At 38.8% G+C, this 25,438-nt stretch overlaps 2 protein-coding genes across 11 annotated transcripts in view; both read left to right on the top strand.

Moving 5' to 3' along the window:
• Positions 1-10,147, top strand: part of NCK1 (NCK adaptor protein 1) — a 78,876-nt gene extending 68,729 nt beyond the window's left edge. For all 8 annotated transcript variants that reach the window (XM_045903709.3, XM_045903708.3, XM_054504399.2 and 5 more), the window contains 2 exons: positions 4,337-5,049; positions 8,166-10,147. In XM_045903709.3, coding sequence (XP_045759665.1) covers positions 4,337-5,049; positions 8,166-8,360 — 908 coding nt within the window. In that variant the 3' untranslated portion in view covers positions 8,361-10,147. The remainder of the gene's footprint in view (positions 1-4,336; positions 5,050-8,165) is intronic.
• A 9,460-nt stretch (positions 10,148-19,607) lies between these two features.
• The window catches only part of IL20RB (interleukin 20 receptor subunit beta), a 41,181-nt gene continuing 35,350 nt past the window's right edge, over positions 19,608-25,438 (top strand). For 2 of the 3 annotated variants that reach the window (XM_064587430.1, XM_045903706.2), the window contains exon 1: positions 19,608-20,563. In XM_064587430.1, the coding sequence (XP_064443500.1) occupies positions 20,524-20,563 (40 nt within the window). In that variant the 5' untranslated portion in view covers positions 19,608-20,523. The remainder of the gene's footprint in view (positions 20,564-25,438) is intronic. The other variant, XM_064587429.1, reaches the window with a different exon arrangement.

Below are 25,438 nucleotides of genomic sequence, written 5' to 3'. Positions count from 1 at the left end.
CTTTGATAAGGATTACATGGAATCTATGGATCACTTTGGGTAGTATTGCCATCTAAAAATATTGAACCCTCAAATCCATAAACACAATGTCTTTTCATTTATTTAGATTTACTTTAATTTCAGCAATATTTTGTAGTGTTCAGTATACTGGTCTTGTACCTCCTTGATTAAAAAACTTAACCTGTGTATTTTATTATTAATGCTATTATAAATGGAATTGTTTTCTCAATTTCCTCTTCAAATTGTTCACTGCTAGTGTATAGAAATGCAACTGTTTTTTGTGTGTTGATTTTGTATCTTGCAACCTTGATAAATTTGTTTCCTCTAACGTTCTTTTGGTGTGGGTTTTTTTAGGATTTTCTGTATATATGGTCATGTCATCTGCAAATAAAGATTATTTTACTTCTTCCTTTCTTGTTTGGATCTCTTTTATTTCTTTTTCTTGCTTACTTGCCCTGGCTAGCACTTCCAGTACACTGTTGAATAGAAGTGGCTGAAAGGGTATCCATGTCTTATTCCTGATCTTAGCTTTCAGTCTTTTACTATTGAGTGTGATGGTAACTTCAGGTTTTTTTTTTTTTTTTTTTAATAAATGCCCTTTATGATGTTGAGGAAATTCCCTTGTATTCCTAGTTGGCTGATACTTTTTATCATGAAAGAATGTTAGATTTTATCCAGTGCTTTTCTACATCATTTGAAATGGTCACGTGTGTTTTTTTCCTTCCTTATATTAATGTGGTATATAATATTGATTTTCATATTGTTGAATAGATGAACTACTCTTCCATTCCCAGGACAAATACCCTTTGTCATGATATACATTCCTATGAATATGCTGCTATATTGTTTGTTAGTATAGATGATCCCTATTTTGGGGGCACCAGGGTGGCTCAGTCGTTAAGCGTCTGCCTTCGGCTCAGGTCATGATCCCAGGGTCCTGGAATCGAGCCCTGCTCAGCGGGAAGCCTGCTTCTCCTTCTCCCACTCCCCCTGCTTGTGTTCCTGCTCTCACTATCTCTCTCTCTCTGTCACATAAATAAATAAAATCTTTAAAAAAAAAAAGTTTAGATGATCCCTATTTTTTGCAGGTTCCATATTTGTGAATTTGCCTACTTGCTAAAATTTATTTCTAAGCCCAAATTGATAATTGTGGTGCTTTTGTGGACATGTACAAAGTGGCAAAAATCTTGAGTTGCCTGATGCACATGTTGCCAGCTGATGTTGAACAAGGGTGATGCTTAACCAACTGCACCACCCAGGCTCCCCCTAGAATTCCATCTTTATACGTTGTATGCCCATTAACCTAGATTTAAAATTACTGTTTTATACGTTTGTATCTTAAATCATATAGGAAAAAAGGATTTATAAGCCAAAAATATAATATTACTGACTCTTATATTTATGAATGAAGCTACCTTTACTATTGTTCTTTATTTCTTCATATGGCTTCAAGTTACTGTTTAGTGTCTTTTCATTTTATTTTATTTTTTTAAAAGATTTTATTTATTTAGTCGAGAGAGTGAGAATGAGAGAGAGAGCATGAGAGGGGGAAGGGGGCAGAGAGAGAAGCAGACTCCCTGCTGAGCAGGGAGCCCGATGTGGGACTCGATCCTGGGACTACAGGATCATGACCTGAGCTGAAGGCAGTTGCTTAACCAACTGAGCCACCCAGGCTCCCATGTCTGTTCATTTTAGCATGGAGAACTTTCTGTAGCATTTCTTGCTCCTTCAGTTTTTGTTTAGGAGTGTCTTAATTTCTCCTTTGGTTTTGAAGGACAGTTTTGCTGGGTATAGAATTCTTGGTTGACAGTTTTTTCTTCTATCATCAGATTCTACGCCCTTCCTAGGGTTTGTTGCTTTTTATTATAGGTTGTTGTTTGCTTGTTTAGTGAGTTTTCTAAGCTATTTTTGTAAAGTCTGTATTCTTTGTCATGTGTGGCCTCTGAAGTTGGGTGTTCTGTCTTTTCCTTCCCAGCGTTTTCGTTCTGTCTGTTCCTTGTCCCAGTTGTTGTCCCTTGCCCCAGGCTGCTGCATCAATTAAATGATTGCAGTAAAAGAATGAGAATGTTCCAGGTCCAGTGAAACCAAGGCAAGCCTTTGTGCCAATCCTTCACGTGGCTGCCAGATAGGTTGTGAAACCCAGCATCACAATTCTTTGAGAATAAGATCTGTATTGCTTTCTCTGGCATTAGGATTGCCAGTTGCTGTCCTCAAAGCCACTACTGATTTGGGATGTAAGAGATGGTAGACAGGCAATTTAAAATGCCACAGCATTCTCTTACTACAAAGCAGCAACTTCTTTTTTCACTAATCCTTGCCCTAGTTTTTGTAAGGTTTTTTTTTTTTATTAGATTCCAGAGTTCTGTAAAAGTTGATTCTGACATTATCTGCCAGCTCATATTAATTGTTTTTTTTTTGGATGGATGGAGCCCTAGAATTCCCTACTCTGCCAGAAATCCCTGATTTGGAGATTTTTCAGGATATCATTAACCACTAGTAAGGAAATTGGGAGGCAGGGAATTGATTTATGGGCATGGGAGAGGTTATTTTTATTTGGACATGTGTGTTGTATTTGAGGTGCTAATAGTACAATCTGTAGATGTCTAGTGACAGTTGGAATTGTAGTGCTTGAATTCCAGAAAGAGCTTAGACCTGCAAAGAGACCTTGGAACCTTCTATACAGAAGTTACAGAAAATAAAAGTATAAGATATCCTTGAAGTAGAAAGGAAGTCCAGGCATCATATCTTGGGAAACACTTTCAACTGAGGAATCTATTCACCTTTTCATTCAGCAAACATTCACTTGTTCCTATTGTGTGGGTGCTGGAGATAACAAAGGTATTAATATCCAATTTTCTGCCAGGAAACTCACTCTCATATTAAGGAAGGCAAGAAAATAAGTACAATACAATTTTATAACAAGGTTTAGAGGAGCCCAGACAGAGATACACAAGAATATCTAAAAAGGTAAGACAGGAGACTCTCAAGGGAGTTAAAGGAGAAAACAATAGAATAATCTATGATCTTAGTTGCTGCATAGAGAGTTTAAAAAGAATGAGGGCTCTAAAGGTACTGATTTGGCAGTAAAGAGATGACACAGTTTTTATAAGAATGGCTTAATTGAGTAGTTTGGTAGAATGGTAGAGATTAAAGGACCAGATCATAAGGAGTTAGGAGTGAATGAATGGTGAAGAGGTTGAAGGAAAAAAAGAGGCAGCTTTTTAAAGAATGGTGTAATTCAAAAGGAGTAGCAGAATTGATGTAACTTTATTTTGGAATAGAAGTGATCTGTGAGTATGATTTTAGACTGTAGAAGGGACTGAGTAGGAGGGAAACAAGGATGGCCAAGAGTCCCAAAAGAGGCAGGAAAGGTGATATTTAAAAACCCAGGAGGATCAGAGATTGGAAACTTGCATGAAGAAAAAGAGTGAGGGTAATAAGAAAGAGTTTTGAGATTGTGGGAAGGTACAAGAAGTTTTATCTAGGAATGCCTCTGTTTTCTCAGTAAAAGCAGAACACAAAATCATGTGCTAAGAAATGATCAGTAGTGAAAACACATGACAAAAATTGACGTAGCATACATTTATGATGGTAGTACCATGTGGTGCTTTTCTCATTTCTTTCAACAAATATACATTAAGCATCTACTGTATACTAAGCACTGTATGAGATCCTTGGTGTTATATCTGTGAACAAAGTAAACAAAAATCCCTGCTCTTCTGTAGCTTGCATGTGAACAGGGTGAGGGTAGACAAACAAGGAAATAATGTATTATTTTAAAATAAACATAATGAGGAAAATAGAGCAACATGAACCTGGGAACTAAGAAAGCAAATGGAAGGATTACCCAGACATAACTACAATCTTATATTACATATCAAGTTATAATTTATTGTTCTGTTTCCATACAGCTAATTGCAAAATTAGGTTGATAAAAGTAAGACAAGAATATGTACTTAGATTGTAGATATGAGAGAAATAATCTATATTTACATTTGGAAGAAATTTTGTTAAATTTAGGAAAACTATCATTATGTTATACAATTATTTCAACACCTTTGAGAGAAAAGTGAGAAGGTAAACTGTCATGTAATAACTGCATTTACATGTTTGGTTATGAAAAGAATTTGTGAAGGAAGTCAAAAGGTACAACTTCCAATTATAAAATAAGTCATGAAGATGTAAAATAAAGGAAAAAAAGAAATTTGTTATCTACAAGTTTAAAGGCTGAAAGAGCTCCAGAGGTGAAGATCCTTTTTAAAGAATGAATAAATTGGGTTTTTTGGTTTTCATTATCTTATATTCTCTTCTTATTACTCTTTTTTTATGTGAACAGGCATTGGAAAAGTGAAAAGAAAACATAGTGTGCCAGATTCTGCATCTCCTGCTGATGATAGCTTTGTTGACCCAGGGGAACGTCTCTATGACCTCAACATGCCTGCTTATGTGAAATTTAACTACATGGCAGAGAGAGAGGATGAATTATCATTGATAAAAGGGACAAAGGTGATCGTCATGGAGAAATGCAGTGATGGGTGGTGGCGGGGTAGCTACAATGGACAAGTTGGATGGTTCCCTTCAAACTATGTAACTGAGGAAGGTGACAGTCCTTTGGGTGACCATGTGGGTTCTCTGTCAGAGAAATTAGCAGCAGTTGTCAATAACCTAAATACCGGGCAAGTGTTGCATGTGGTACAGGCTCTTTACCCATTCAGTTCGTCCAATGATGAAGAACTTAATTTTGAGAAAGGAGATGTAATGGATGTTATTGAAAAGCCTGAAAATGACCCTGAATGGTGGAAATGCAGGAAGATCAATGGAATGGTTGGTCTGGTGCCAAAAAACTATGTTACCATTATGCAGAATAATCCATTAACCTCAGGTTTGGAACCATCACCTCCGCAGTGTGATTACATTAGGCCTTCACTCACTGGAAAGTTTGCTGGCAATCCATGGTATTATGGGAAAGTCACCAGGCATCAAGCAGAAATGGCATTAAATGAAAGAGGGCATGAAGGTGATTTCCTCATTCGTGATAGTGAATCTTCGGTAAGTTGGTTTTCAAATAAATGGAAATAGAGCTCTGAGTATTAAAAAAATAATAGAAGATTGGAAGGGTTAAGTTTCTTCCCTAAAATTAACCAGGTGATAAGTTGGGACATACATTTAGATGTTCTGAACCTGAAATCAGTGTTCTTTACACTTGTATTTATTTTGGATAAAATATAGCCCTAGCAGTGATAACTACACTGGATTATTTGGCCTTGTTTAATTCTGTTTGTCTTGCCTTTCTGAAATACCTCCTCTTGCGTTAAACTGAAAGATGGAGAAAACTGAACCATGGCTTCTTCAGAGTAAAACAACACAATGAACTAAACTGGGAAAATACTTTTTTTTGAGAAAAAGAGAGAGAGCATGAGTGGGGGAAAGGGCAGAGGGAGAGAGAGAATCTTAAGCAGGCTTCACGCTCAGCGCAGAGCATAATGTGGGGCTTGATCTCACAACCCTGAGATCATGACCTGAGATGAGGTCATGACCTGAGATGAAATCCTAAGTCAGACGCTTAACTGATTGAGCCATCCAGGCACACCTGGGAAAACATTTCTTAAATGCATATTGGATGTGCTGTCATGCTTAGTAAAGGAAATCCCTAAATTAAAAAAATTAAGTTTTAACTTTCTTCATAGATTGGTTGTTTGGAAGTTGGAAACCCTTAAATTATTTACCTCAAAAACCTATTTTAATACTCACTGTATTTGAAATGCATTTGCAATAAAAGATACATTTTTTCCAATACTAGTAAAACAGTAAAAGTATAAAACCATAAAAATTGAATAATAATTATATGGGCTCTTTTGGTTAATGTTTAGGATATTAGAATTTGATGATATTTATTTCCCTTTAAAATGGTCTTTATTTTTCCTTTTAAAAGGATACCACTACTTTTCCACTTTTCAAAACATTAGTATTGGTTTTGTTTCTGTGTATGGAGTTGTACAAAAGTGAACGTGTGATTGTGTAAAAGGTTGAAAGTCGGAAGAAAACCTATCTGTTTGGTGTGTGTGTGTGTGTACACATGCATATGGTGTATATATGTTTATAAGAGGGAGGGAAGAAAGTAGAGAAGGAGAAACCAAGGCTAATTGAACTGCTTGATATGAAGTTCAGGAAATGGGGCCTATACATAACCCCTAAGGAAGAGCAGGATCGATGATAGGGAAGAGTGGTGGGATTTGTTTTCTGTTAGATGCCTGACTTAACCCTGCTTTCCAGGACAAGCAATGGGCAAGAGGGGTTAGGAAGTGAGTGACCTCAGAGCAGGTGGTAAGAGTAACCATAGGTATAGGATGTTTCCAAGAAGCCCACTGTTTGAAACTTTGTCAGTAATTATATAAAAGGAGACTTTTAGACTGTTCAGAAAAGTATTAGGTTAAAACAAAACAAAACAGGGGCGCCTGGGTGGCTCAGTTGGTTAAGCGACTGCCTTCGGCTCAGGTCATGATCCTGGAGTCCCTGGATCGAGTCCCGCATCGGGCTCCCTGCTCGGCAGGGAGTCTGCTTCTCCCTCTGACCCTCCCCCCTCTCATGCTCTCTGTCTCTCATTCTCTCTCTCAAATAAATAAATAAAATCTTAAAACAAAACAAAACAAAACAAAAAACCTAAGAAAGTAGCTCGATTACAGAACACTGTTTTTTCTTGTGGTGGGTAATTGAGCATAGATATTATCCAAAATACACCATTATTTTTAGCAGTAGAATTTTTAAAGTAAAGATCTCAAACAGGCATACTGTGTTTGACCTGAGCAATGTTTTTTATTTTTATTTTATTTTTTTATTTTTTTAAAGATTTTATTTATTTATTTGACAGAGAGAGAGCGAGAGAGGGAACACAAGCAGGGGGAGTGGGAGTGGGAGAGGGAGAAGCAGCCTTCCTGCGGAGCAGGGAGCCCGATGCGGGGCTCGATCCCAGGACCTGAGCCGAAGGCAGACGCTTAACGACTGAGCCACCCAGGCGCCCCTGAGCAATGTTTTTTAAACATTCGAATTTGTTACCAGTATTTAAATACTGAGAGATTTATTATAAAAATTCAGATGACAGACTTCCTTTTAAAATTGGAAGGCCTGCCAGCATTGCCCCTATTCCTACAAGGCAACAATCACAGCTAAGTGGCCACCTCCTTTAGATTGGCCATGCACTGTTCCTTCTCTCTATCCACCCTGTCACTTGTTTACATGTCTTTTTACCCTTGTAGGCATTTGAGTTTATGACCTCTCATTAGTGTCTATCATCTTTGAGAATTCAGAACATTGTCTCAGCTAGTCTGTAAGATAGCTACTATTAGCTCACATTAGCTTATGTTTTCTCATGTGTTTCTCCAGTTGTCTGGCAGGAGAGAAGATAGCTGTTGTGCTTCAGATGTTAAACTTTAAACTAAAGGATTTGCTGTGGGTGTTAGAGCATATTATTTAAGAGACTCTGGAGTTGGGGCGCCTGGGTGGCTCAGTCGTTAAGCATCTGCCTTCGGCTCAGGCATGATCCCAGGGTCCTGAGATCAAGCTCCTCATCGGGCTCCCTGCTCAGCGGGAAGCCTGCTTCTCCCTCTCCCACTCCCCCTGCTTGTGTTCCCTCTCTCTCTGTGTCTCTCTGTCAAATAAATAAATAAAATCTTTAAAAAAAAAAAAAAGAGAGAGAGACTTTGGAGTCTGACTGCTTGAGTTTGAATCCTGGCTCTCTTATTAACTAGATGGATGATTTTGAGCAACTTAGCTTCTCTTGGCCTGGATTTTCTCATCTCTGAAAGGGGTTGGTTGGAGGTATAAAGGAGATAATCTATGTAAATAATTTAGCATAGTGCCTAGTACTTAGCTAAAATTTGAGCACTTACTGTTAATAGTCTAATATAAAATGGATGTCTTTCAAAATGTTTACCCTGGGGCGCCTGGGTGGCTCAGTTGTTAAGCGTCTGCCTTTGGCTCGGGTCGTGATCCCGGGGTACTGGGATCGAGTCCCGCATCGGGCTCCCTGCTCGGCGGGAAGCCTGCTTCTCCCTCTCCCACTCCCCCTGCTTGTGTTCCTGCTCTCGCTCTCTCTCTCTGCTAAATAAATGAATGAAATCTTAAAAAAAAAAAAAATGTTTACCCTATGTGTTTTTTTTCTCTTTTAGCCAAATGATTTCTCTGTATCACTAAAAGCACAAGGGAAAAACAAGCATTTTAAAGTCCAACTAAAAGAGACTGTCTACTGCATTGGGCAGCGTAAATTCAGCACCATGGAAGAACTTGTAGAACATTACAAAAAGGCACCAATTTTCACAAGTGAACAAGGAGAAAAACTGTATCTTATCAAGCATTTGTCATGATAATGCTGACCAGAAGTGACTGCCTCACAGCTATAATTCGTCATGTAATTAAAGACTGAGAAAATGTCAGTCCAGTCATGTTTGATTGGAAATTGCTTTCTGACCCTACATGAGAATTGACTATAATACATAAGTATTTTTATTATAACTCAGCCCATACATATATACTACGTATGCAAAGCATCTGCACAAAGCAGTTCCTTATCCTTGGTCTTCTGTTTTATTGTTTTCTTTGCTGTTTTTCTCTTTGCTTCTAATATTAAGGTTTTATATTTTGAAAAAAATAATGCAGATCAAAAGTCTTTACATGGAAGAATTTATTGGTTTATTTTCTTTATTTCCTTGTACGGGCACCGTATTTGTCACTTCTGCAATGGTTTCTCTTCATATAAAATTATTATATCAGTATATGGCATATGCTAAAATAAATTTCTTGGACAATGTTTTTTTCTTTGACTAAATAGCAATAATAAATGGAAAATTAGAAATTATTTTCAGGTATTTGTTGTAAGCCATTGTAAATATCAAGTATGTTGTGTCTGCCATTTTAAAAAATTTATTCATTGTCTTCATTGTAAAGCAAAACAAATAGGACATACGTTTAAAAACGTATCTTGTACACTTTTAATTTACAGCTGTTGGAAACAAAAATCTCTAAATTTCTAGGATTTTTGGGGGGGTGCTTCTTATCTGGTTATTTAAGAGAATAAAGCAGTCTCTGAGATACTTAGCTTTTCAAACTGTAAATGGATGCTCTAGTGTTATATATTACTTTTTCCCCTAGTGTTATTTTACCAAAGCATCTTGTATTGGGGTATATCTGTGTCAGTGTGAAAAAAGCTGTGGCCAGATATTGGGGAAATAGGAGGCCGTGAGATACTTGGTTTCCCTCCCACCTCTAAACGTCAGTAATTATCAGGCGTAGTAGTATTTCTACTATTTTCATTTCCTCCTTTCAGCTTTGGGTTTTGTTGACTAAGACACTAAAATGGATTATACCTGAGGAAAAGATGGGATGTGCCAAATGGTTAGAGAAAGTTATTTTTAAAATCTACTTTTTGGAGGGTTTCTGTTATGTTTTTGTTACTAAGCAGAAGTTTGGGTGTATGGATGAGAGGCTTTTATGGAGTATTGAATCTACTTCTGCAGGTCATAGAAGAAAACAACTGTATTTTGTGAACCCCCCCCATTATTAATTCTGGAATTTAAATTTAAGCAAAGTAACCTTCAATATATTAATTAAAATACTTACTAAAACCATATAACTTAGTAGGAAATCATATGGTATTTTCAAAAATTTCCCCAGTGCTGCCTAAGCAAATGAATGTTTTCTGTTCTTTAATATGTTATAGATAAGTATTTAATATACCAATATTACTGATGTTAAAATTGAAGTTGTCTAATTCCTGAGGTTTTTAGTTTGGGTTTTTTTTTTAATATTAAATATTTAGTTCTTTAAATCTTAAAATCATTTAAGACTGACATTGCCACTGGGTGGCAGCCCTGGCTTCTCCCACTAAGCAACAGGAGTTAGCAAATATAATTAAGACTTTGATGTACAATTTTTCATTTTCATTACATCCGCTTTTTAAAGCCTTTTAGTTCATATTTCATTATCTTTGTCAGTCTCCCTTTGTTTATTGAAATGATTATTAGTAGACTGTAATAGAAATAAAAGTCGTGTGCTTACCTTTTTTGCTGTAAAATCACTTGAATATAAGTTGAAGAAAATAGTTTCAAAGTGTTAAAATATGACTAGGTAGTAAACATCTTTTTATTTAAACAAACATTTGATGATGCTTTCTTTTTCTCCATTTTTCCCCCCCAGTCTTCCTTTTTTTTTTTTTAAGAGGTTTGTTTAAAAAAAAAGCAATTAATCTTTTGTATCACAGACATGAACTGTATTTATAGCAAACCCCACTGAGCTTATGTTAAGGATTTTGAGAAAGCAGCTAGGAATGGAGTAGCACTGGAAGTAGATTGCACATTTCTGTGCCATAATTAGATTCATAATAACTAGAGAGTTCCCAGATAGCCCACACGACCATTTTAACAAGCACTGCATTTACTTATCTTCCACAAGTTGGCCATCTGGTTGTTCAACAAAACAAAGCTTGAACAGCATCCAGGAAGTGAGGCAGGCAAACCAGGCTATAGAACTTTAACATTTGTTAAATCAAGCAAGAGAAAATGTATTCCACACAGATACAAAAGGTGTCATCACTCATCTTTTCTTTTTCTGTTGCCACATTTTTCTTCTTTCAGGTATCCTGTAGTTTCTCAAGTCCTTCTTTAGTCCCTCTCCTGTGCATGCACAGGTGGGCTGCAAAATGCCAGGGAGTTGATGAGCCAGTAATACCTATTGTGTGCTGTTATTATACTGGGACAAAAACCTCACTGGGAACTACGGAATTTTGTACTTAAACTTTTTATCGATTTTTAAAAAGTCTTCAACCAACCCTTATATCAATGACTGTTTTTATAAACCCTAATTTTACTCGAAGCAATTTTCTTAAGAATCAGAACAACCTTAAAAAACATCTATATAGCTAGTGAGTAGCAGGGCTTGTATTAGAAACTAGGTTTCCTTATTCCCAGCCTGATACATTCTGTTTGGTGACACACTGCCATCTGTCTGCTTGTTTTAGACTCAGAGTTCTGGGGGTAGCCTGGGTGGCTCAGTTGAGTGTCCAACTCTTGGTTTTGGCTCAGGTCATAAGCTCAGGGTCGTGGGCTCAAGCCTTGCATTGGGCTCTGCTCAGCAGGGATTCTGCTTGAGATTCTCTCCCTCTTGTGCTCTCGTTCTCTCTCTCTAAAATAAATTAAGTCTTACATTAAAAAAAAACAGGTAAAGAGTTCTGGGGAAGAGCATATTTACAGAAATTTTCTTCTACATAACGAGGAGACACTTAGCTATCAATTTGAACACAGATAACACACTTAACCCTGCCTAACCCACTTCTATAAATAACTTCTCCAAAATCTTGGAAGAAGTTATTTGAGAACTTTATATAAGTTCAGTAATGAAAGGCTATTGTTGCAGTATCTATTAATTGGTCATAGGTACTTAGGATTCAGCTGAATGTGTATGAACACATACAATGTATCTTTTACTATACACAGTAACACAGGTATGAAGCACAATTAAAGACAGTGTCACAGATATATCACTAAAAACAGGAAGGCTAACTAATCCATTGCTATTGCTGGCAGATGAGCAACTTGGGTTGGTAGAAAAAGGCCATCCTTATAGATACAGGTACATAAATTATCTCCAGCTTTAATGCTCCCATCCTGTCTTCTACTCCAGAGATTGCAAAGAAGCAGGGGCACTGCTGTCAGTGTAACTTGTGAGAATTAGGAAAAGGCACCTCTTACCCTTCACCCCCTGCCCAAATGCACGACCAGCCTTTTTCCTTGTAGAAAAGTCCAAATTTCACCACTGCCCCCTCCCACATCTTGGCTAGGTGCCCTGTTCAGGGTACAACCAAATAGGAATACAGTTCAGCCCACACTGTACAAAAAAAGGAATTGTTCACACTTAAAAATTGGGGAATTTAACATAAAATTTAGTTTTGGTTTCCCCTGAGTAATAAGCTGACAGTACTGGAATTGAATTCCCACAAGGTGACTATTGGATGGAACCTAATGTGAATGGTCCCTTTATGTTTATTAATGTACATGGTTAAAAAAAAAAAGTGTAAAAGTCTCCTTTCCAACCCTTATCTCCCTAGTTCTCATCTCCAAATGCAGTCGTTGTTAGGCCCTATTTCCTGTAACATGGAGTTTTTGGTTTAGAATCTGGAAACTTATTTTTCAGAAACACCTCAGATGCAATGTCCAAATCAACAAATTAGGAATGTAGCATTACAACATGATTTAGCCTTTCCACTTTAATATTTTGCTCCACGATAAGGGGGCCCTTTGTATTGTGTATATAGATAGATAGATCAGATAGATCTTTTAACTGTTTCCAAATGGCTTCACAACTGTAGTCACTTCTTCTTTAAAGGACATTTGATATAAGATGACATCTTCATTTTATGTTCTGAACAGCATCCAGTGGACTTTTTAAAAAATGCAACACTGCTGGGGAAAACCATTATTTGATTCTACTGTGAAGCAAGGTAGGAAGCTCCTCTCTTCTGATAAGCTGGTTCTATTGGTTTAGCGAGTTTATATGACTCAACTCTGTCATCTTCTAAACACGTGCAGACCAGCATACTATGCATACTCCACACCCTAATTTCTTGCTGTTACATGACCTAAACCAAGTCATGTAACCGAAAGGAACCGAAATATATTTTTCTAGTTTACCACTGAGGTGTTTTTTGATCTGAAAGTATACAGCTTGCTGAGACTTTTTTGTTTAATGAGTAGAACCTAAATTGAGTGTGTGAGGTTTTGAAGAACGGGAGGAGTTTCAGTTACAATCGGCCATGTTCACAGAGGTAAATTTTTAAACCAAAGTGTCTTTTTAAGATTATGTTTGCTGGCCAGAGTACTTTTATTATCGAATATTTCAGAATTGGTCTGTTGCTCACAGTGGCTTAGCACAAACATTTAATTTATCTACTGGTCTGGCTGATTTTTAAATGTTTCACTCAAATTAGCTTTTAAGGCTAGGTAAAACTGGGCTCAGTATTCTGGAATAATGTAAATTTCATTTTTAGTTATAACTACAGAAGAGAGAGTAGTCAATTTCCTTTTGTCCAGTTTTTTGGTACCTTTTGGAATAATAATGACTTTCAAGCAGGAAAATATAAATAGACAATTAAAAATAGACATCTAAGGTAAAGATACCTAGTTGTTTTAAATAAATCTCTGGGCTGACTCTAAGAAGATTTGTATCTGAGACTATATAGAGAAGTTGCAGATAGCCTTTGGATAATTATGGAGATATTTGGGTTCCATAATGAGACTGAAGTGTTAACCTGTTTTAGAAGAACGATTATTGAATTGATTTTCTTGGGCTCTTATGGAAGAAATTTGTAATCCCTGAATAAGCACGTTGTTTCTAGGAGTATGTAATGCCAAATTTTACTTGTTTTGATATGTTTTCTAGACTATAGATAAGAGGAATGTTACAGAAAACAAATACTGATTTCCTCAGGGTATATGCTAATCACTTGGTGCCAAGATGAAAAGAATATTATTTGAACTATTATATATGTATGATTATGTGTCAGTGTTTAGCTTTTGGAGATACTTATCCATCATCCAGCCATCCAACCAACTCACCTCAAATATTTGAATGCTCACGTGTCAGAGTTTTGAGCTAGCAATATGATACTGAAGAAAATAGACAAATCTGTCTAAAAGCTGTCATAAAATTTATATTGCTAGTGAAGAGATGCCTAACAGTGAAGTGCTCTAAAGAAAGAATAGAGCAGCAGGTTGAGGAGGCTGAGAGTGAGAAGTGGGGTGTTAATTTATATAGGGTGATCAAAGGACGCCTCTAATAAAAAAAATTGACCTTTGAGCATATTGTGTGCTCCACTTAATAGAATCACTGATGACTGACCAGGATTAAACCGGTGGTTGAGTGAAAATACAGCAACTGTAGCCATTTAAAAATTATAGTACAATCTTCACTATTGCAGAGCATTGTTTCTGGTTTTCAATTTTTTAAAATTGAGTAAAATGGCATTTAAGTATAGAACTTTCAACTCAAAGGGCTGTTCTGAATAAAGCTTGATTCTCCATCTTAAGAGAAGTTGTTGGGGGATGTCACATTGAAAAAAAATCAATTCTAACTACAGGAAGAAGAACTTTGACAAAGTTTTTAATTGATCACACCCAAAGGAAAGAATTGAGGTTAAGGAAGGTTAAATTCCTGGTTCTCTCTGCTGGTGGCCAGACAATAAACTTAGGAAATTGGAAAGTATATTCAGAGGAGGTGAAAAAGGGCTATAAGAACCCTGAAAACCAGAGCTTGAAAGTGGAAATTACATCTGGAGCAGACTCAGTGGAAGCAGGAGTTAGAAGAGTCTAAGACAGGGGCTCCTGGGTGGCTCAGTCGTTAAGTGTCTGCCTTCGGCTCAGGTCATCATCCCAGGGTCCTGGAATCGAGCCCTGCATCGAGCCCCGCATCTGGCTCCCTGCGCCTGCTTCTCCCTCTCCTACTCCCCCTGCTTGTGTTCCCACTCTTGCTGTCTCTCTGTCAAATAAATAAAATCTTTAAAAAAAAAAAAAAGTATAAGACAAGGGGAATACCCTGTGTTACTTCCAAAAACAAACGGAGGGAGGGAGGAAGGAAGGAAAGAAAAATTGAGACTGGATTACAACTGTCAGATGTGCTAAAAACACAGGACACAAGTTAGGAATCTTGGTAAAGGGAAGGGAATTCTGTGCTAAGTAGGGCAAGGAATGGTTATTGGAATGGAGTAATTGACCATGTAGTCCATGCCAGAGCACCAGGACCTATCCTGCACTTGCACAACCCTAAGAGTGGTGGCCCTACTGCCCCCTCCCCCCTCCTTGCTTCATTTCTAGTCCCAGCCCTACAGAGCTCAGAGAGCTTAGGAATCTCTTCTTTGATCATCAACCTCCTTATCCCTCCCCACTGCGTCTTTACCTTTCCATAAAAACCTTTTCTCTTCTTGCTTTTTCTTCCATAATTAAATATCAAATACTTAAGTGTCAAGTAGTGTAATAGGAAAAAAATTCCTATTTCTAGACTGCACTTGCTTATAGTAGGAAATAGGTCCATTCTTCCAGCAGTTCATCTTCAGATATAGATGATCCTTCAACTCTGGAAAGCAGTGGAAATTAACCTGAGAAGTGCAGGAAACAGGTTAGCGGATAGTTTGAGCATGTTGCATGCAAGAGACCACAACCAGCTGATGAGGAGGTGTAGAAAGAAGTACCTCAGAGCCAGAAGAGGAAGGCAAGATCAGAGTGGGGGTGTCTAGGCAAGGGAAGGTGAGGCACAACCCTCCAGAAGTTCTCACCCAATGGCAGGCAGAGGTGATGATCTGAATTCCTTGAGTCATGAAACAGTCCTGACAGGGACTGTCATTCAAAAGCTGTGGCAGGCAGGTAGCATTACCCCTCAGTGTCCCTTGAGGTATGCTGAGCCCAAGACGGAAGCTCTCCTTGCAGTGGCTTGTGAAAACTCAGTAGTACTGTCTTGTCAGCATGGCAGATGGGCATCTTGACAGGAACCCATGCCCAAGTAGAGCTAACTATCCTAAGACCCAAGTTCTGTTGAACAACTCTCCTGCTTCCCCTACAGCATAAGTAAATGAGTGTTGTTCTGTCTGTCATTTTCTGTTTATGGACCTTTTCCTTTCCATCCTCAGTCTGTATTCCCTTTAACTTTTCGGTCCTTGAGCCTGGCTCATGCCACTGGCCCAGTGGCTAAACTGAATGCATCTCTCCTACCCAAATCTAAATTGGTAGATCCTTAGGATTCCATATTGAGATTTGTCTATTCCCTAAAACCTTTGCTAATTTCCGGGATCACTTACCCCACTGTGCTCCTTAGACACATTGTGGGGCAGTAAGGTGAGTGTAAAGGACTTGGAGTTAGGCAAACCTCAGTTGGAATTCCTGTCTCCATCCCTGATTAGCTCTGTGATCTACAATAAATAAATTTCTCTGAGCTCTGTGTCTTCATCTGAAAAGTCGGAATTGTCTCTTGTATAATGTCTTTATAATTATGGAAAACCTTCAGGGACAATTCCTGGCAGGTAGTAGATACCCAGTACTCATTGACTTTTATTGTTAGCTTTTAACATGTGGAAATTGTGGGCAGAAATGGACTTAGGATAGAGGGATCAGGAAGCCAGGAGTGGGAGAAGAAAAGTAAAAGTGGGGACAGGTGTTAACACCAGTATGTATGAAGCACCCCCAAACTGGGGTGTGTCCAGACCCAAAGGCAGAGGGGGCCAGGATCAGAAGCTAGGAGAGCAGTGAGAGACTGTGTAGAAGCAGCTGGTGACCAGAGGTCAAGGCACAGATGTGGCCACTGACTCAGTGCTGGGATCAAGGAGAACATGCACCAAGTGTTCTTGACCATGATGTAGTAAAAAATATACAGGTAATATTTACTGTACACTTACTTTGCCAGATCCCATTCTAAGTATACCATCCTATTTAGTCCTCACAACAGCCCTATGAATTAGGTACTATGGTCTCCAATTTACAGATGAAGACACTAAAACAGACTGTTTAAATGACTTTCCTAAAAAATACAACTAGTAAGTGGCAGAGCCTAGATGCCAACCCAGACAGTTGTCTCCAGAGCCTTCTTTTAACTACCCTCTAATAGTTATCTTCAACTGGAAGCCTTTCTTTGCTGATCCAGGGGCCGAACCGTAAGATGGGGAGCCTGCAAAGGACCAGCCAAAGTGAATAATCCCCAATGTATATATTGTTTTTTTTTTTTTTTTAAGATTTTATTTTTAAGTGATCTCTACACCCAGCGTGGGACTCGAACCCACAACCCCGAGATCAAGGTTGCATGCTCCACTGACTGAGCCAGCCAGGGGCCTGTGTATTTATTGTTAACATTTTTTAAAAAAGATTTTATTCATTTATTTGACAGCGAGAGCAGGAACACAAGCAGGGGGAGTGGGGGAGGGAGAAGCAGGCTTCCCGCCGAGCAGGGAGCCCAATGCGGGGCTCGATCCCAGAACCCTGGGATCATGACCTGAGCCATGATCTGAAGGCAGATGCTTAACGAACGACTGAGCCACCCAGGCGCCCCTGTTGTTAACATGGTTAATACAGCATTTGTGAAGACTACTGTGTTCCTGGCACTGGGCTAATTGCGCTTTGCCTGCATTCTTTAATCCCACAACTATTATGTAAGACATTATCTATTTTGTAAATGAACCAATGAGGCTCATGGAGTTGCTTTCTTCCCATTCACATCAAAGGAGTACTACTTTCCCTATTCACTCCTCAACCTACAACTATCCCATGAGCCAGTCTCTCCACTGAAACTCTTCTTACTGAGATTACAAATGGCCTTCCAGGGGCTAAATCGAGGGGACATTTTTCAGTGATCAACTCAATGACTCTTCCGCACTCCTCCTTGATTTCCCCATCCTTCATCATTTCCAGGACCACAGTTTGCTCCAGGGCTAACTCTCTGACCTATTTTTTCTCCCTATATCTCCATATCTTTTTTCCTGTGCTGGTCCTTATATATAGGTCTTCTCCAAGAGCACGTTCACGTGTCTCCTTAATCTACATACTCTCCTTGCATGTTTTCACCCACTTCCTGGTCTCTGCTACCGCTGGAATGCTGAAGGTAGGGGAAATGGTGCCATATCCTTGACACCCATAAGAGTTGAGGCAAAGATCATTAACTACTAGAGACTGCTGCTGCCCATAGAAGCATGTCAAATTGAAGTGTATCAAGGTGAACACATGAAACCTTCTGTACCACCCCCAACCCTACCTAGCCTGACCTCACCTCTCCCTCCTCCTTTCCATTTTTTTTTTAAAGATTTTATTTATTTATTTGACAGAGACACACAGCAAGAGAGGGAATACAGCAAGGGGAGTGGGAGAGGGAGAAGCAGGCTTCCCGCGGAGCAGAGAGCCCGATGCGGGGCTCGATCCCAGGACCCTGGGACCATGACCTGAGCCGAAGGCAGACGCTTAATGACTGAGCCACCCAGGCGCCCGTCCTTTCCATTATTTTGATTGAGGTGCTGCCATCCACCCAGTTACTCAAACCTAGAACCTGAAAGTCATGTTTTCCTCCTCCACCCTCCTAATCCACTCTATATCTAAGAGCTATCAATTCTACCTCCTTCATCTTTTGAATTTAGTCACTTCTCTCTACAGACCTGGGAAAGCCTAGTGGAAGCCAACAGTATCTCTCACCTCACTGACCAGCATAGTTTATTCCTTGCCCTCCTCCCTCCAGTTTTGTCCCTTCCACTGTTTTCTCCACTCTAGTCATAAACTTTTTAAACCTCCAATTCAGGGAATAACATGATGAGATTTGAGGTTTTAACCCCTCTTTTGACCTTCATTGCTCTCAGGATAAACTCTAACCTCTTCAACAAAGCATTCAAAGCTGTCTGGAATCCTGGTTCTGTCTGCCTTTGAGCCTCATTTCTTGCCACCCAATCTTGCTCTTCAGTTGAACGAAACTTCTTGTGGTTTCCTAAGTACACCATGCCTGGCTAATTTTTTTCAGCATTTAACACTCAGGTTAAAAGTCACCTCTTTCAGGAAGCTTTCTCTAATCCTCCAGGCTAGGTTAGGTATTTCTCCTTAATGCTCCTATATTTCTTTGTGGATATTTCTGTCATTTTATCTTCAGTATTGATTTATGATTATTCCCATACCTATATTCACCACCAGTTGAAAAGTTATTGGTTTAGGACAGGGTCTATTGAATTCCCAGATTCTAGTACACAGTAGGCCGTTAGTGAATATTTGTTGAATGAATAAATAATTTTCCCAAAGGGTATAATGGAAATAAATTCTGAAACTGGAACCAAAATCTGTGGCACTCTAAAACCCATGTTCTCCCACTAATGCACCCCACTAATGCTTACATCAAACAGTACAAAAAGATATGCACCACCCAAAAGAATTGAAAGTAGGTCTTGAAGAGATGTTTGTACACCCATGTTCATAGCAGCATTATTCACAATAGCTAAAAAGTGGAAGCAACTCAAATGTCCATTGATGGGTCAATGAATGGATAAGCAAAATGTGGTATGTACATACAATGGAATATTATTTAGCTTTAGAAAGGAAGGAAATTCTGTAATATGCTACAACGTGGGTGAATCTTGAGGACATTATGCTAAGCAAAATAAATCAGTCATAGAAAAAGACAAGTAATTGCATGATTCCATTTATATGAGATACTTAGTGTAGTCAAAATCATAAAGGCAGAGAGTATAATGGTGGTTGCCAGGGGCTAAGGGGAGGGGAGAATGGGGAGTTACTGTTTAATTGGTATGGAGTTTCAGTTTCACAAGATGAAAAGATTTATAGGGACGGATGGTGGTGATGGTTGCACAACAATTTGAATATATTAATACCACTTAAAAATGGTTAAGAAGGAAGTCAGAAAGACAAATACCATATGATTTCACTCATACGTGGAATTTAAGAAACAAAACAGATGAACATAGGGGAAGGGAAGGAAAAATAAAATAAGATGAAAACAGAAAGGGAAGCAAACCATAAGAGACTCTTAACTCTAGGAAATAAACTGAGGGTTGCTGGAGGGGGGATGGGTGGGGGATGGGGTAACTGGGTGATGGATATTAAGGAGGACACTTGAAGTAATGAGCACTTGGTGTTATATGCAACTGATGAATCACTAAATTCTACCTCTGAAACTAATAATACAGTGTATGTTAATTAAATTGAATTTAAATAAATTTTTTTAAATAGTTAAGAACATAAATTTTATGTTATGTGTATTTTACCAAAATAAAAAACAAATTTCAAAAAAATCCCCAAACAAAGATATACTGCAAGGAGTCTTGGTCCCATTTTTCTCCTCCATCTTGCTGATTCCCACTCTGCTCCAAGGTAACCAATCTTGGTAGTTTCTGTATCTCCTTCCAGGTTTTCTTTTTGCAAATATAAACAAATATAAAGCTATAATATTCACCTTCTGACTTTTTAAAAGATATATTTTTTTAACTTCTTTACTTTTTCTGGAGTATGTAGCAAAAGGAGCTAGTAAGTACCCAGTTTGAATGAACTCACAAGATGGAGACTTGGAAGAAGATAGGATAGCTATTTGAGGAGAGGGTAAAATAATCTTGCTTGCTCACCGCCATGAGGCTTCTAGGGACATCCAGGGTCCCCCAGGACAGAGCCTTGGTCAGCTATCTCTCCTAGGCAGATTCTCAAGCTCCTCAGAGTTACCCTTTCTCTGGAACTCTCCTAGGCCACTCCCTCTGATGTAATATCTGGGTTTGGACAGAAAGGAGGGAGCTGTCTGGGCTGGCTCCTCTTTTCTGAGCTGTCTGGGCTGGCTCCTCTTTCTAGAACAATTCAGTCTTCATGGCAACTCAGACCTCAGCTCCAACATCTGCATTCTGAAGCAAGGATGGCTGAGATGGACAGAATGCTTCATTCTGGAAGGAAACAGTGTTCCAGGTCGAGCTGAATCTGCCAAACACAGACCCTCTCTGTGGTTTTAGAAGAAATCTTGACAAGTCTTATCATGTGGTTTTTCTACGCCTTGATACCTTGTTTACTCATAGGTAAGTATGAATTAGAATATAGCCAATAGCTTGGGATTCAAATATAGGTTAAGAAGGTGAAAAATGCTTTAGCAGAGTTTGGAGTTTCAATATATGTTTAGAACATCTTATGTCTGTTTTTAAGAATGTTTCTCACATCTTAAACCTTCATCCCCACTCACAAAGCAAAAGCCTGCCTTCTGTTCGAAAATCTCTTTCCTAATGATCACAGAACAATTTGGAAAGATAAAGTATCAAAACAGATAGTCTAAAGATTAGCAGAGCTCCATGCATTTTATTATTTATCTCATCTGGTTTTAAAAGTACAACATGGTTATCTTGGTTTCTCTGTGTGTGCCTTGGAGATGTTAACTGTAAGGACAGGTTAAAGTAAAATAAAGATTCTAACAAAATATATATGAATAAAAAGGCTTAATTTGCAACCTTAGTATTGGGTATAAGACTTACAAAAATTGGATTTCTCCTGGTCACTGCAGAAAAAGTAGCAGTTAGGTACTCCATAGCATTTTTAAAAATTTGGTTTGGAGTATTTTCCCTACCAGTAAGATTATATAATTTTCTCTGCTCCATTCCTGGCTGCGTACCTACATGCTTTGTTGTTCCAAAATTGAAGCTCCTTAGTCTTTGATGTTTCTTCATGTCAAAACACTTTCAAGAGAAATTTCTAATTTTAATGCTCCAAGTTACTGGGCGCTTTGCAGTGTTGGTGGGAGCCTTGAGTACTTTCTGTCTTCTCTTTTTTCTTTTCTTTCTTTCTTTCTTTCAACACTGAGGACTAATTGTTTTAGTTTAAATCAGGCAACAAATTAGTCTAAAGCGATTTGCAAATGTTTAGAATGGCTTTAACATCAAATTTATAATGTCCCTTCCTAGCTCAAAAACTTCGCAGCTCCCAATTGTTCAGCACATGGCATTCAAATCTGCTGTTTGTTTCATGACCCAGCCTATTCAGGCCTCAACTCTATTCCCCACTGTTCTTTGACAACAAATAGGAACCACAGGTAGCTGCTGTCTTCACAATTGACCTGTAACACCCTCATTTCTTCCTCCCAGCTTTATGATTGTTATTTCCTACCAAAGCACCATCTCCAGTTCCTTTCCCCATCTCGAGCCCATACTCCCATCATCATTCCCTCCCCCTTTAGACTCTTCCCAGACTTCTCTCTCCTTTGACCCTTGACCCACATACTCTGCTTAGGTGGGTTACTTCTGTTTCCTGCACTGGCCTGAGGGAAAGGCCTGGACATCTTTTCTGGTGTCCTCACAGCTCCTAGCATAGGCTAATCATGTTGGTTATTTGGTTAGTTAGCTGACTGACTATTGGTGAAACAAGTTGCCAGAAAAACACACCCCCAGTAAGCCAGAGGGAGAATATGGGGAGGCTAAATGAGAAGGGGAAGGCTCAACACTTTTTTCCCGGATTCTTTTTCTTTTACTGAGGTGTAATTGACATATAACATTATATTACTTTCAGGTATACACCATAATGATTTGGTATTTGTATATATTGCAAAATGATGACCATAATAAATCTAGTTAACATCCATCATACAGAGTTGTGTAACCGAACCAATGTGAGTTGGCTCCTTGACGAGTCAGAAACTGCACCAAGTTAATTTGTTGCGCAAAGAAAACTTTTATTTGCAGCAAATAAGGAGATCATGGTGAATGGCTTCCAAAGCGGTTACTCTACCAGGGTGAATGGGTTCTTTTTGTTTAGAGTTAGAATGAATATTTTCGATAGGAAAGCCCTGTCATGGTATATAGAGGTGGGCATAAGGTTGCACATGTGCCTTAAGGAAACATGCCTAGGCCCACATTGTATGTTATATAAATGAGGCAAGTGCTCCTCCTTGGGCAGAGATTTTAGTATCACAATGAAGTAAAGGTAATTGCTGGTCATTCCAGAGGTCACTCCATGGTCCATCTCCGTAGGCACTAGCCTGGGGTTTAGCTCAAACAGTCTGGGTGGTCTGGGGCAGTGGAAGGTGTTGTCAGGGCAGTCGCCATCCCCTGGGTGTGGTTTTGGGTTTCATTTGCCTGAGTTAAGAGGTAAGCCAGAAAGAGAGCTTAAGGAAAAATACAAGACGAAGGTTAGTGAGTATAAGCAGGTGGGCAGTAAATGGCAGGTCTTGGAGTCTAGCTGGTGACAGTTACACATTTTTTTTCTTGTGATGCAATACAGTACTATTTAAATACTTCAAAATATGCAATACAGTATTATTTAGTCACCATGCTGTACATTACATCCCTAGCACTTAACCGATTTCACTTAAAACTGGAAATTTTTACATTTTGACTCCCTTCACCCATTTTTAAATTTGACATTTCTTCAGTGAGGCAGTCCAGTCTTTTAAGCCTTTTCTGAAACTCTTGTTTCAAACAGACCTGGAAATGAGTGTGCTCTTCTGCCACCTATAAACCTATACAGAAAAAAACAAAAACAAACCAGTAGAGGAAACCACAAGGATGTCAGAGCCAGAGAGGCCTGTGTGAGTTTTGACTCCATCGCTTGCTAGCTCAGTGACTATATCATACAACTTCATTTTCTTCATCAATGAAATGGTTAAAAAAAAAAAAGCCACCTTGAAATTGGGAGGTGTTTTAATTAAATGAGGTGATGCAAACAAAAGCACTCTGAAGATGTCAATGTGTGCCACCCCCCCATGTTAATTATTATCTGTGGGTTACGTAAACAGGTGGTGTTCTTAGCACATAATTGCTTTAGCCGAGGTTGCCTTTGTGCAATTTTGACTATTTCCTCTGGATGGTGTAGGTGATTGCAATGAATTCTGCAAATTCTAAATGAACTTCTGTTAGTTACTCTAGATCCCTGGACAGACGGGTAGAAGTTCTTGCTCACCTTTATAGAATTCATTTGCCTTGCCCTGACCCTCCCAAATGATAGTGTGTGATTCAGGAAACTGATCCCTGCTACCACCACCACCACTCCCACTACTACTCTTTCCACTACTACTACTACCCACTACATCAATAACAATAGCAGCAACCACAATCACAGTGGCCATTTCTGAGCTCACACTGTGCTCTAGTTTAGCAAAAATGTTCTCTTGACTTCTCACAATCCTGCAAAGTATGTGGTATTATCACCATTTTACATACTATGAAACAGAGATTCAGAGAGGTTCAGTAATTTGCCCAAATGTATACATCTAGTAAGTGGGAGAATTGAGATTTGACTCTGGTTTGGCTGGTTCCAGAGCCTGTGCTCTCTGCAGAAGCTGAGACACTGAAGCAGGCTAGGAAAAGGGAGGACAGACGAAGTACAGGGAATAAAGATGCTGCTACCTTTTCTGAGCATTTGCTATAAGGGCTATTAGAAGTAGAAGTGGCAGAAGGGGACCCAAATGAAGGAGTTGATAGTAGACCCAGTGGGAGGAAGCCAGCATTGGCATCATTCTAGGGAGGAGATACAAGGATTTCTGTCTGGAAAATTTGCCCAAGGGCTTTGAGGTGGGTAGCCTTTACTTAGCAGCAAAACTGTCTAATGTAAGATAGATAGGGGATTAGGAAAAAGGAAGTCAGGCTGAGGCTAAATTCACTAAGGGAGCCAAGACCTGATTCACTTACTTAGTTTTCATTCATTTGGTATTTCTGGTACCTTCTGTGTGCTGGATTCTGGTCTAGGGGCTGATTATAGAAGAACAAATTGGAGTCCCTTGTCTTCAGGGAACATAGAGCCTGCTGGGAAATACATTTAAGTCTTTGACATTTGGGAACCTAACATTATAGTTTCAGCTATTCTTTGGCAATGAGAGGTAAGGTCTGCATTAGTGGTACTCAGTCTCAAATGCACATTGTAATCACCTGGGGAGCTTTTAAAACTGAATGCCTGGGTTTCACAGCCAGAGATTCTGAATTAATCTAGGGTGCTTCCTGGGCATTGGAATTTTTCAAAACTCCTGGCTGGGGCTCCTTAGAGAAGTGGTTAATTCCAGGACTGGGCAGAGAAAATACAGGACAAGTCTGGAGCATTTGTGGGAAGTAAGAAAGTACTCAAAAAAGGATGGAGTCCTAAATGAAATGAGTATTCTGGATTGGATCCTGGATTGGAAAAAAGAACATTAGTGGAAAAACAGACGAAATTCAAGTAAGTGTAGAGTTTGGTTAATGGTAATGTACCAATGTTGGTTTCTTAGTTTTGACAAATACATCATGGTTATGTAAGATGTTAGTATTAGGGGAAGCTGGGTGAAGGATATGTAGAAACTCTGTGTGTACTGTCTGAAGTTTTTTCTGTAAATCTAAAATTATTCCAAAAATAAAAATTCTATTAATAAAAATAACATGTAAAAAGAGATTGAGGAGTGGGAGTAAATAAAAAGGACACAAGAAGCAATCTGAAGGAGCACCTGGGTGGCTCAGTCCATTAAGCATCTGCCTTTGGCTCGGGTCATGATCCCAGGGTCCTGGGATAGAGCTCCATATCGGGTTTCCTGCTTAGCGGGTAGCCTGCTTCTCCCTCTCCCTCTGCCACTCACCCTGCTTGTGCTCTCTCTCTGTCCAATAAATAAGTAAAATCTTAAAAAAAAAACAAAACAAAAAACAAACAGAACAACAATCTGAAAGAGCTCCCAATGGCCAAAGCTGGAATAATTTGAGTAACAAAGTAACAATAGAATAAAATAAATATTCATGACCCCATACTAATATAAGTAGTTGAATGAATGAATGAATGAATCAATGACTGAGTGAATAAATAGTGGAGAAGGAACAGCTCTTCCTTACAGAATTCCAATTAATAAATAGTAAATCATGGTTAATTAGAACATCACAGCAATAATTGTTGCAAATAATAGCCACTAGTAAGTGCTAAAATTAATGGATAAAAGTTTGAGAAGCAGAATATTCACA

The sequence above is a fragment of the Mirounga angustirostris genome, unplaced genomic scaffold (genome assembly GCF_029215605.1).
Source record: "Mirounga angustirostris isolate CCGP_5_RB_7025 unplaced genomic scaffold, mMirAng1.0.hap1 SCAF_1, whole genome shotgun sequence".
NCBI lineage: Eukaryota > Metazoa > Chordata > Mammalia > Carnivora > Phocidae > Mirounga > Mirounga angustirostris.
This window is presented reverse-complemented; position numbering and strand designations above follow the sequence as displayed.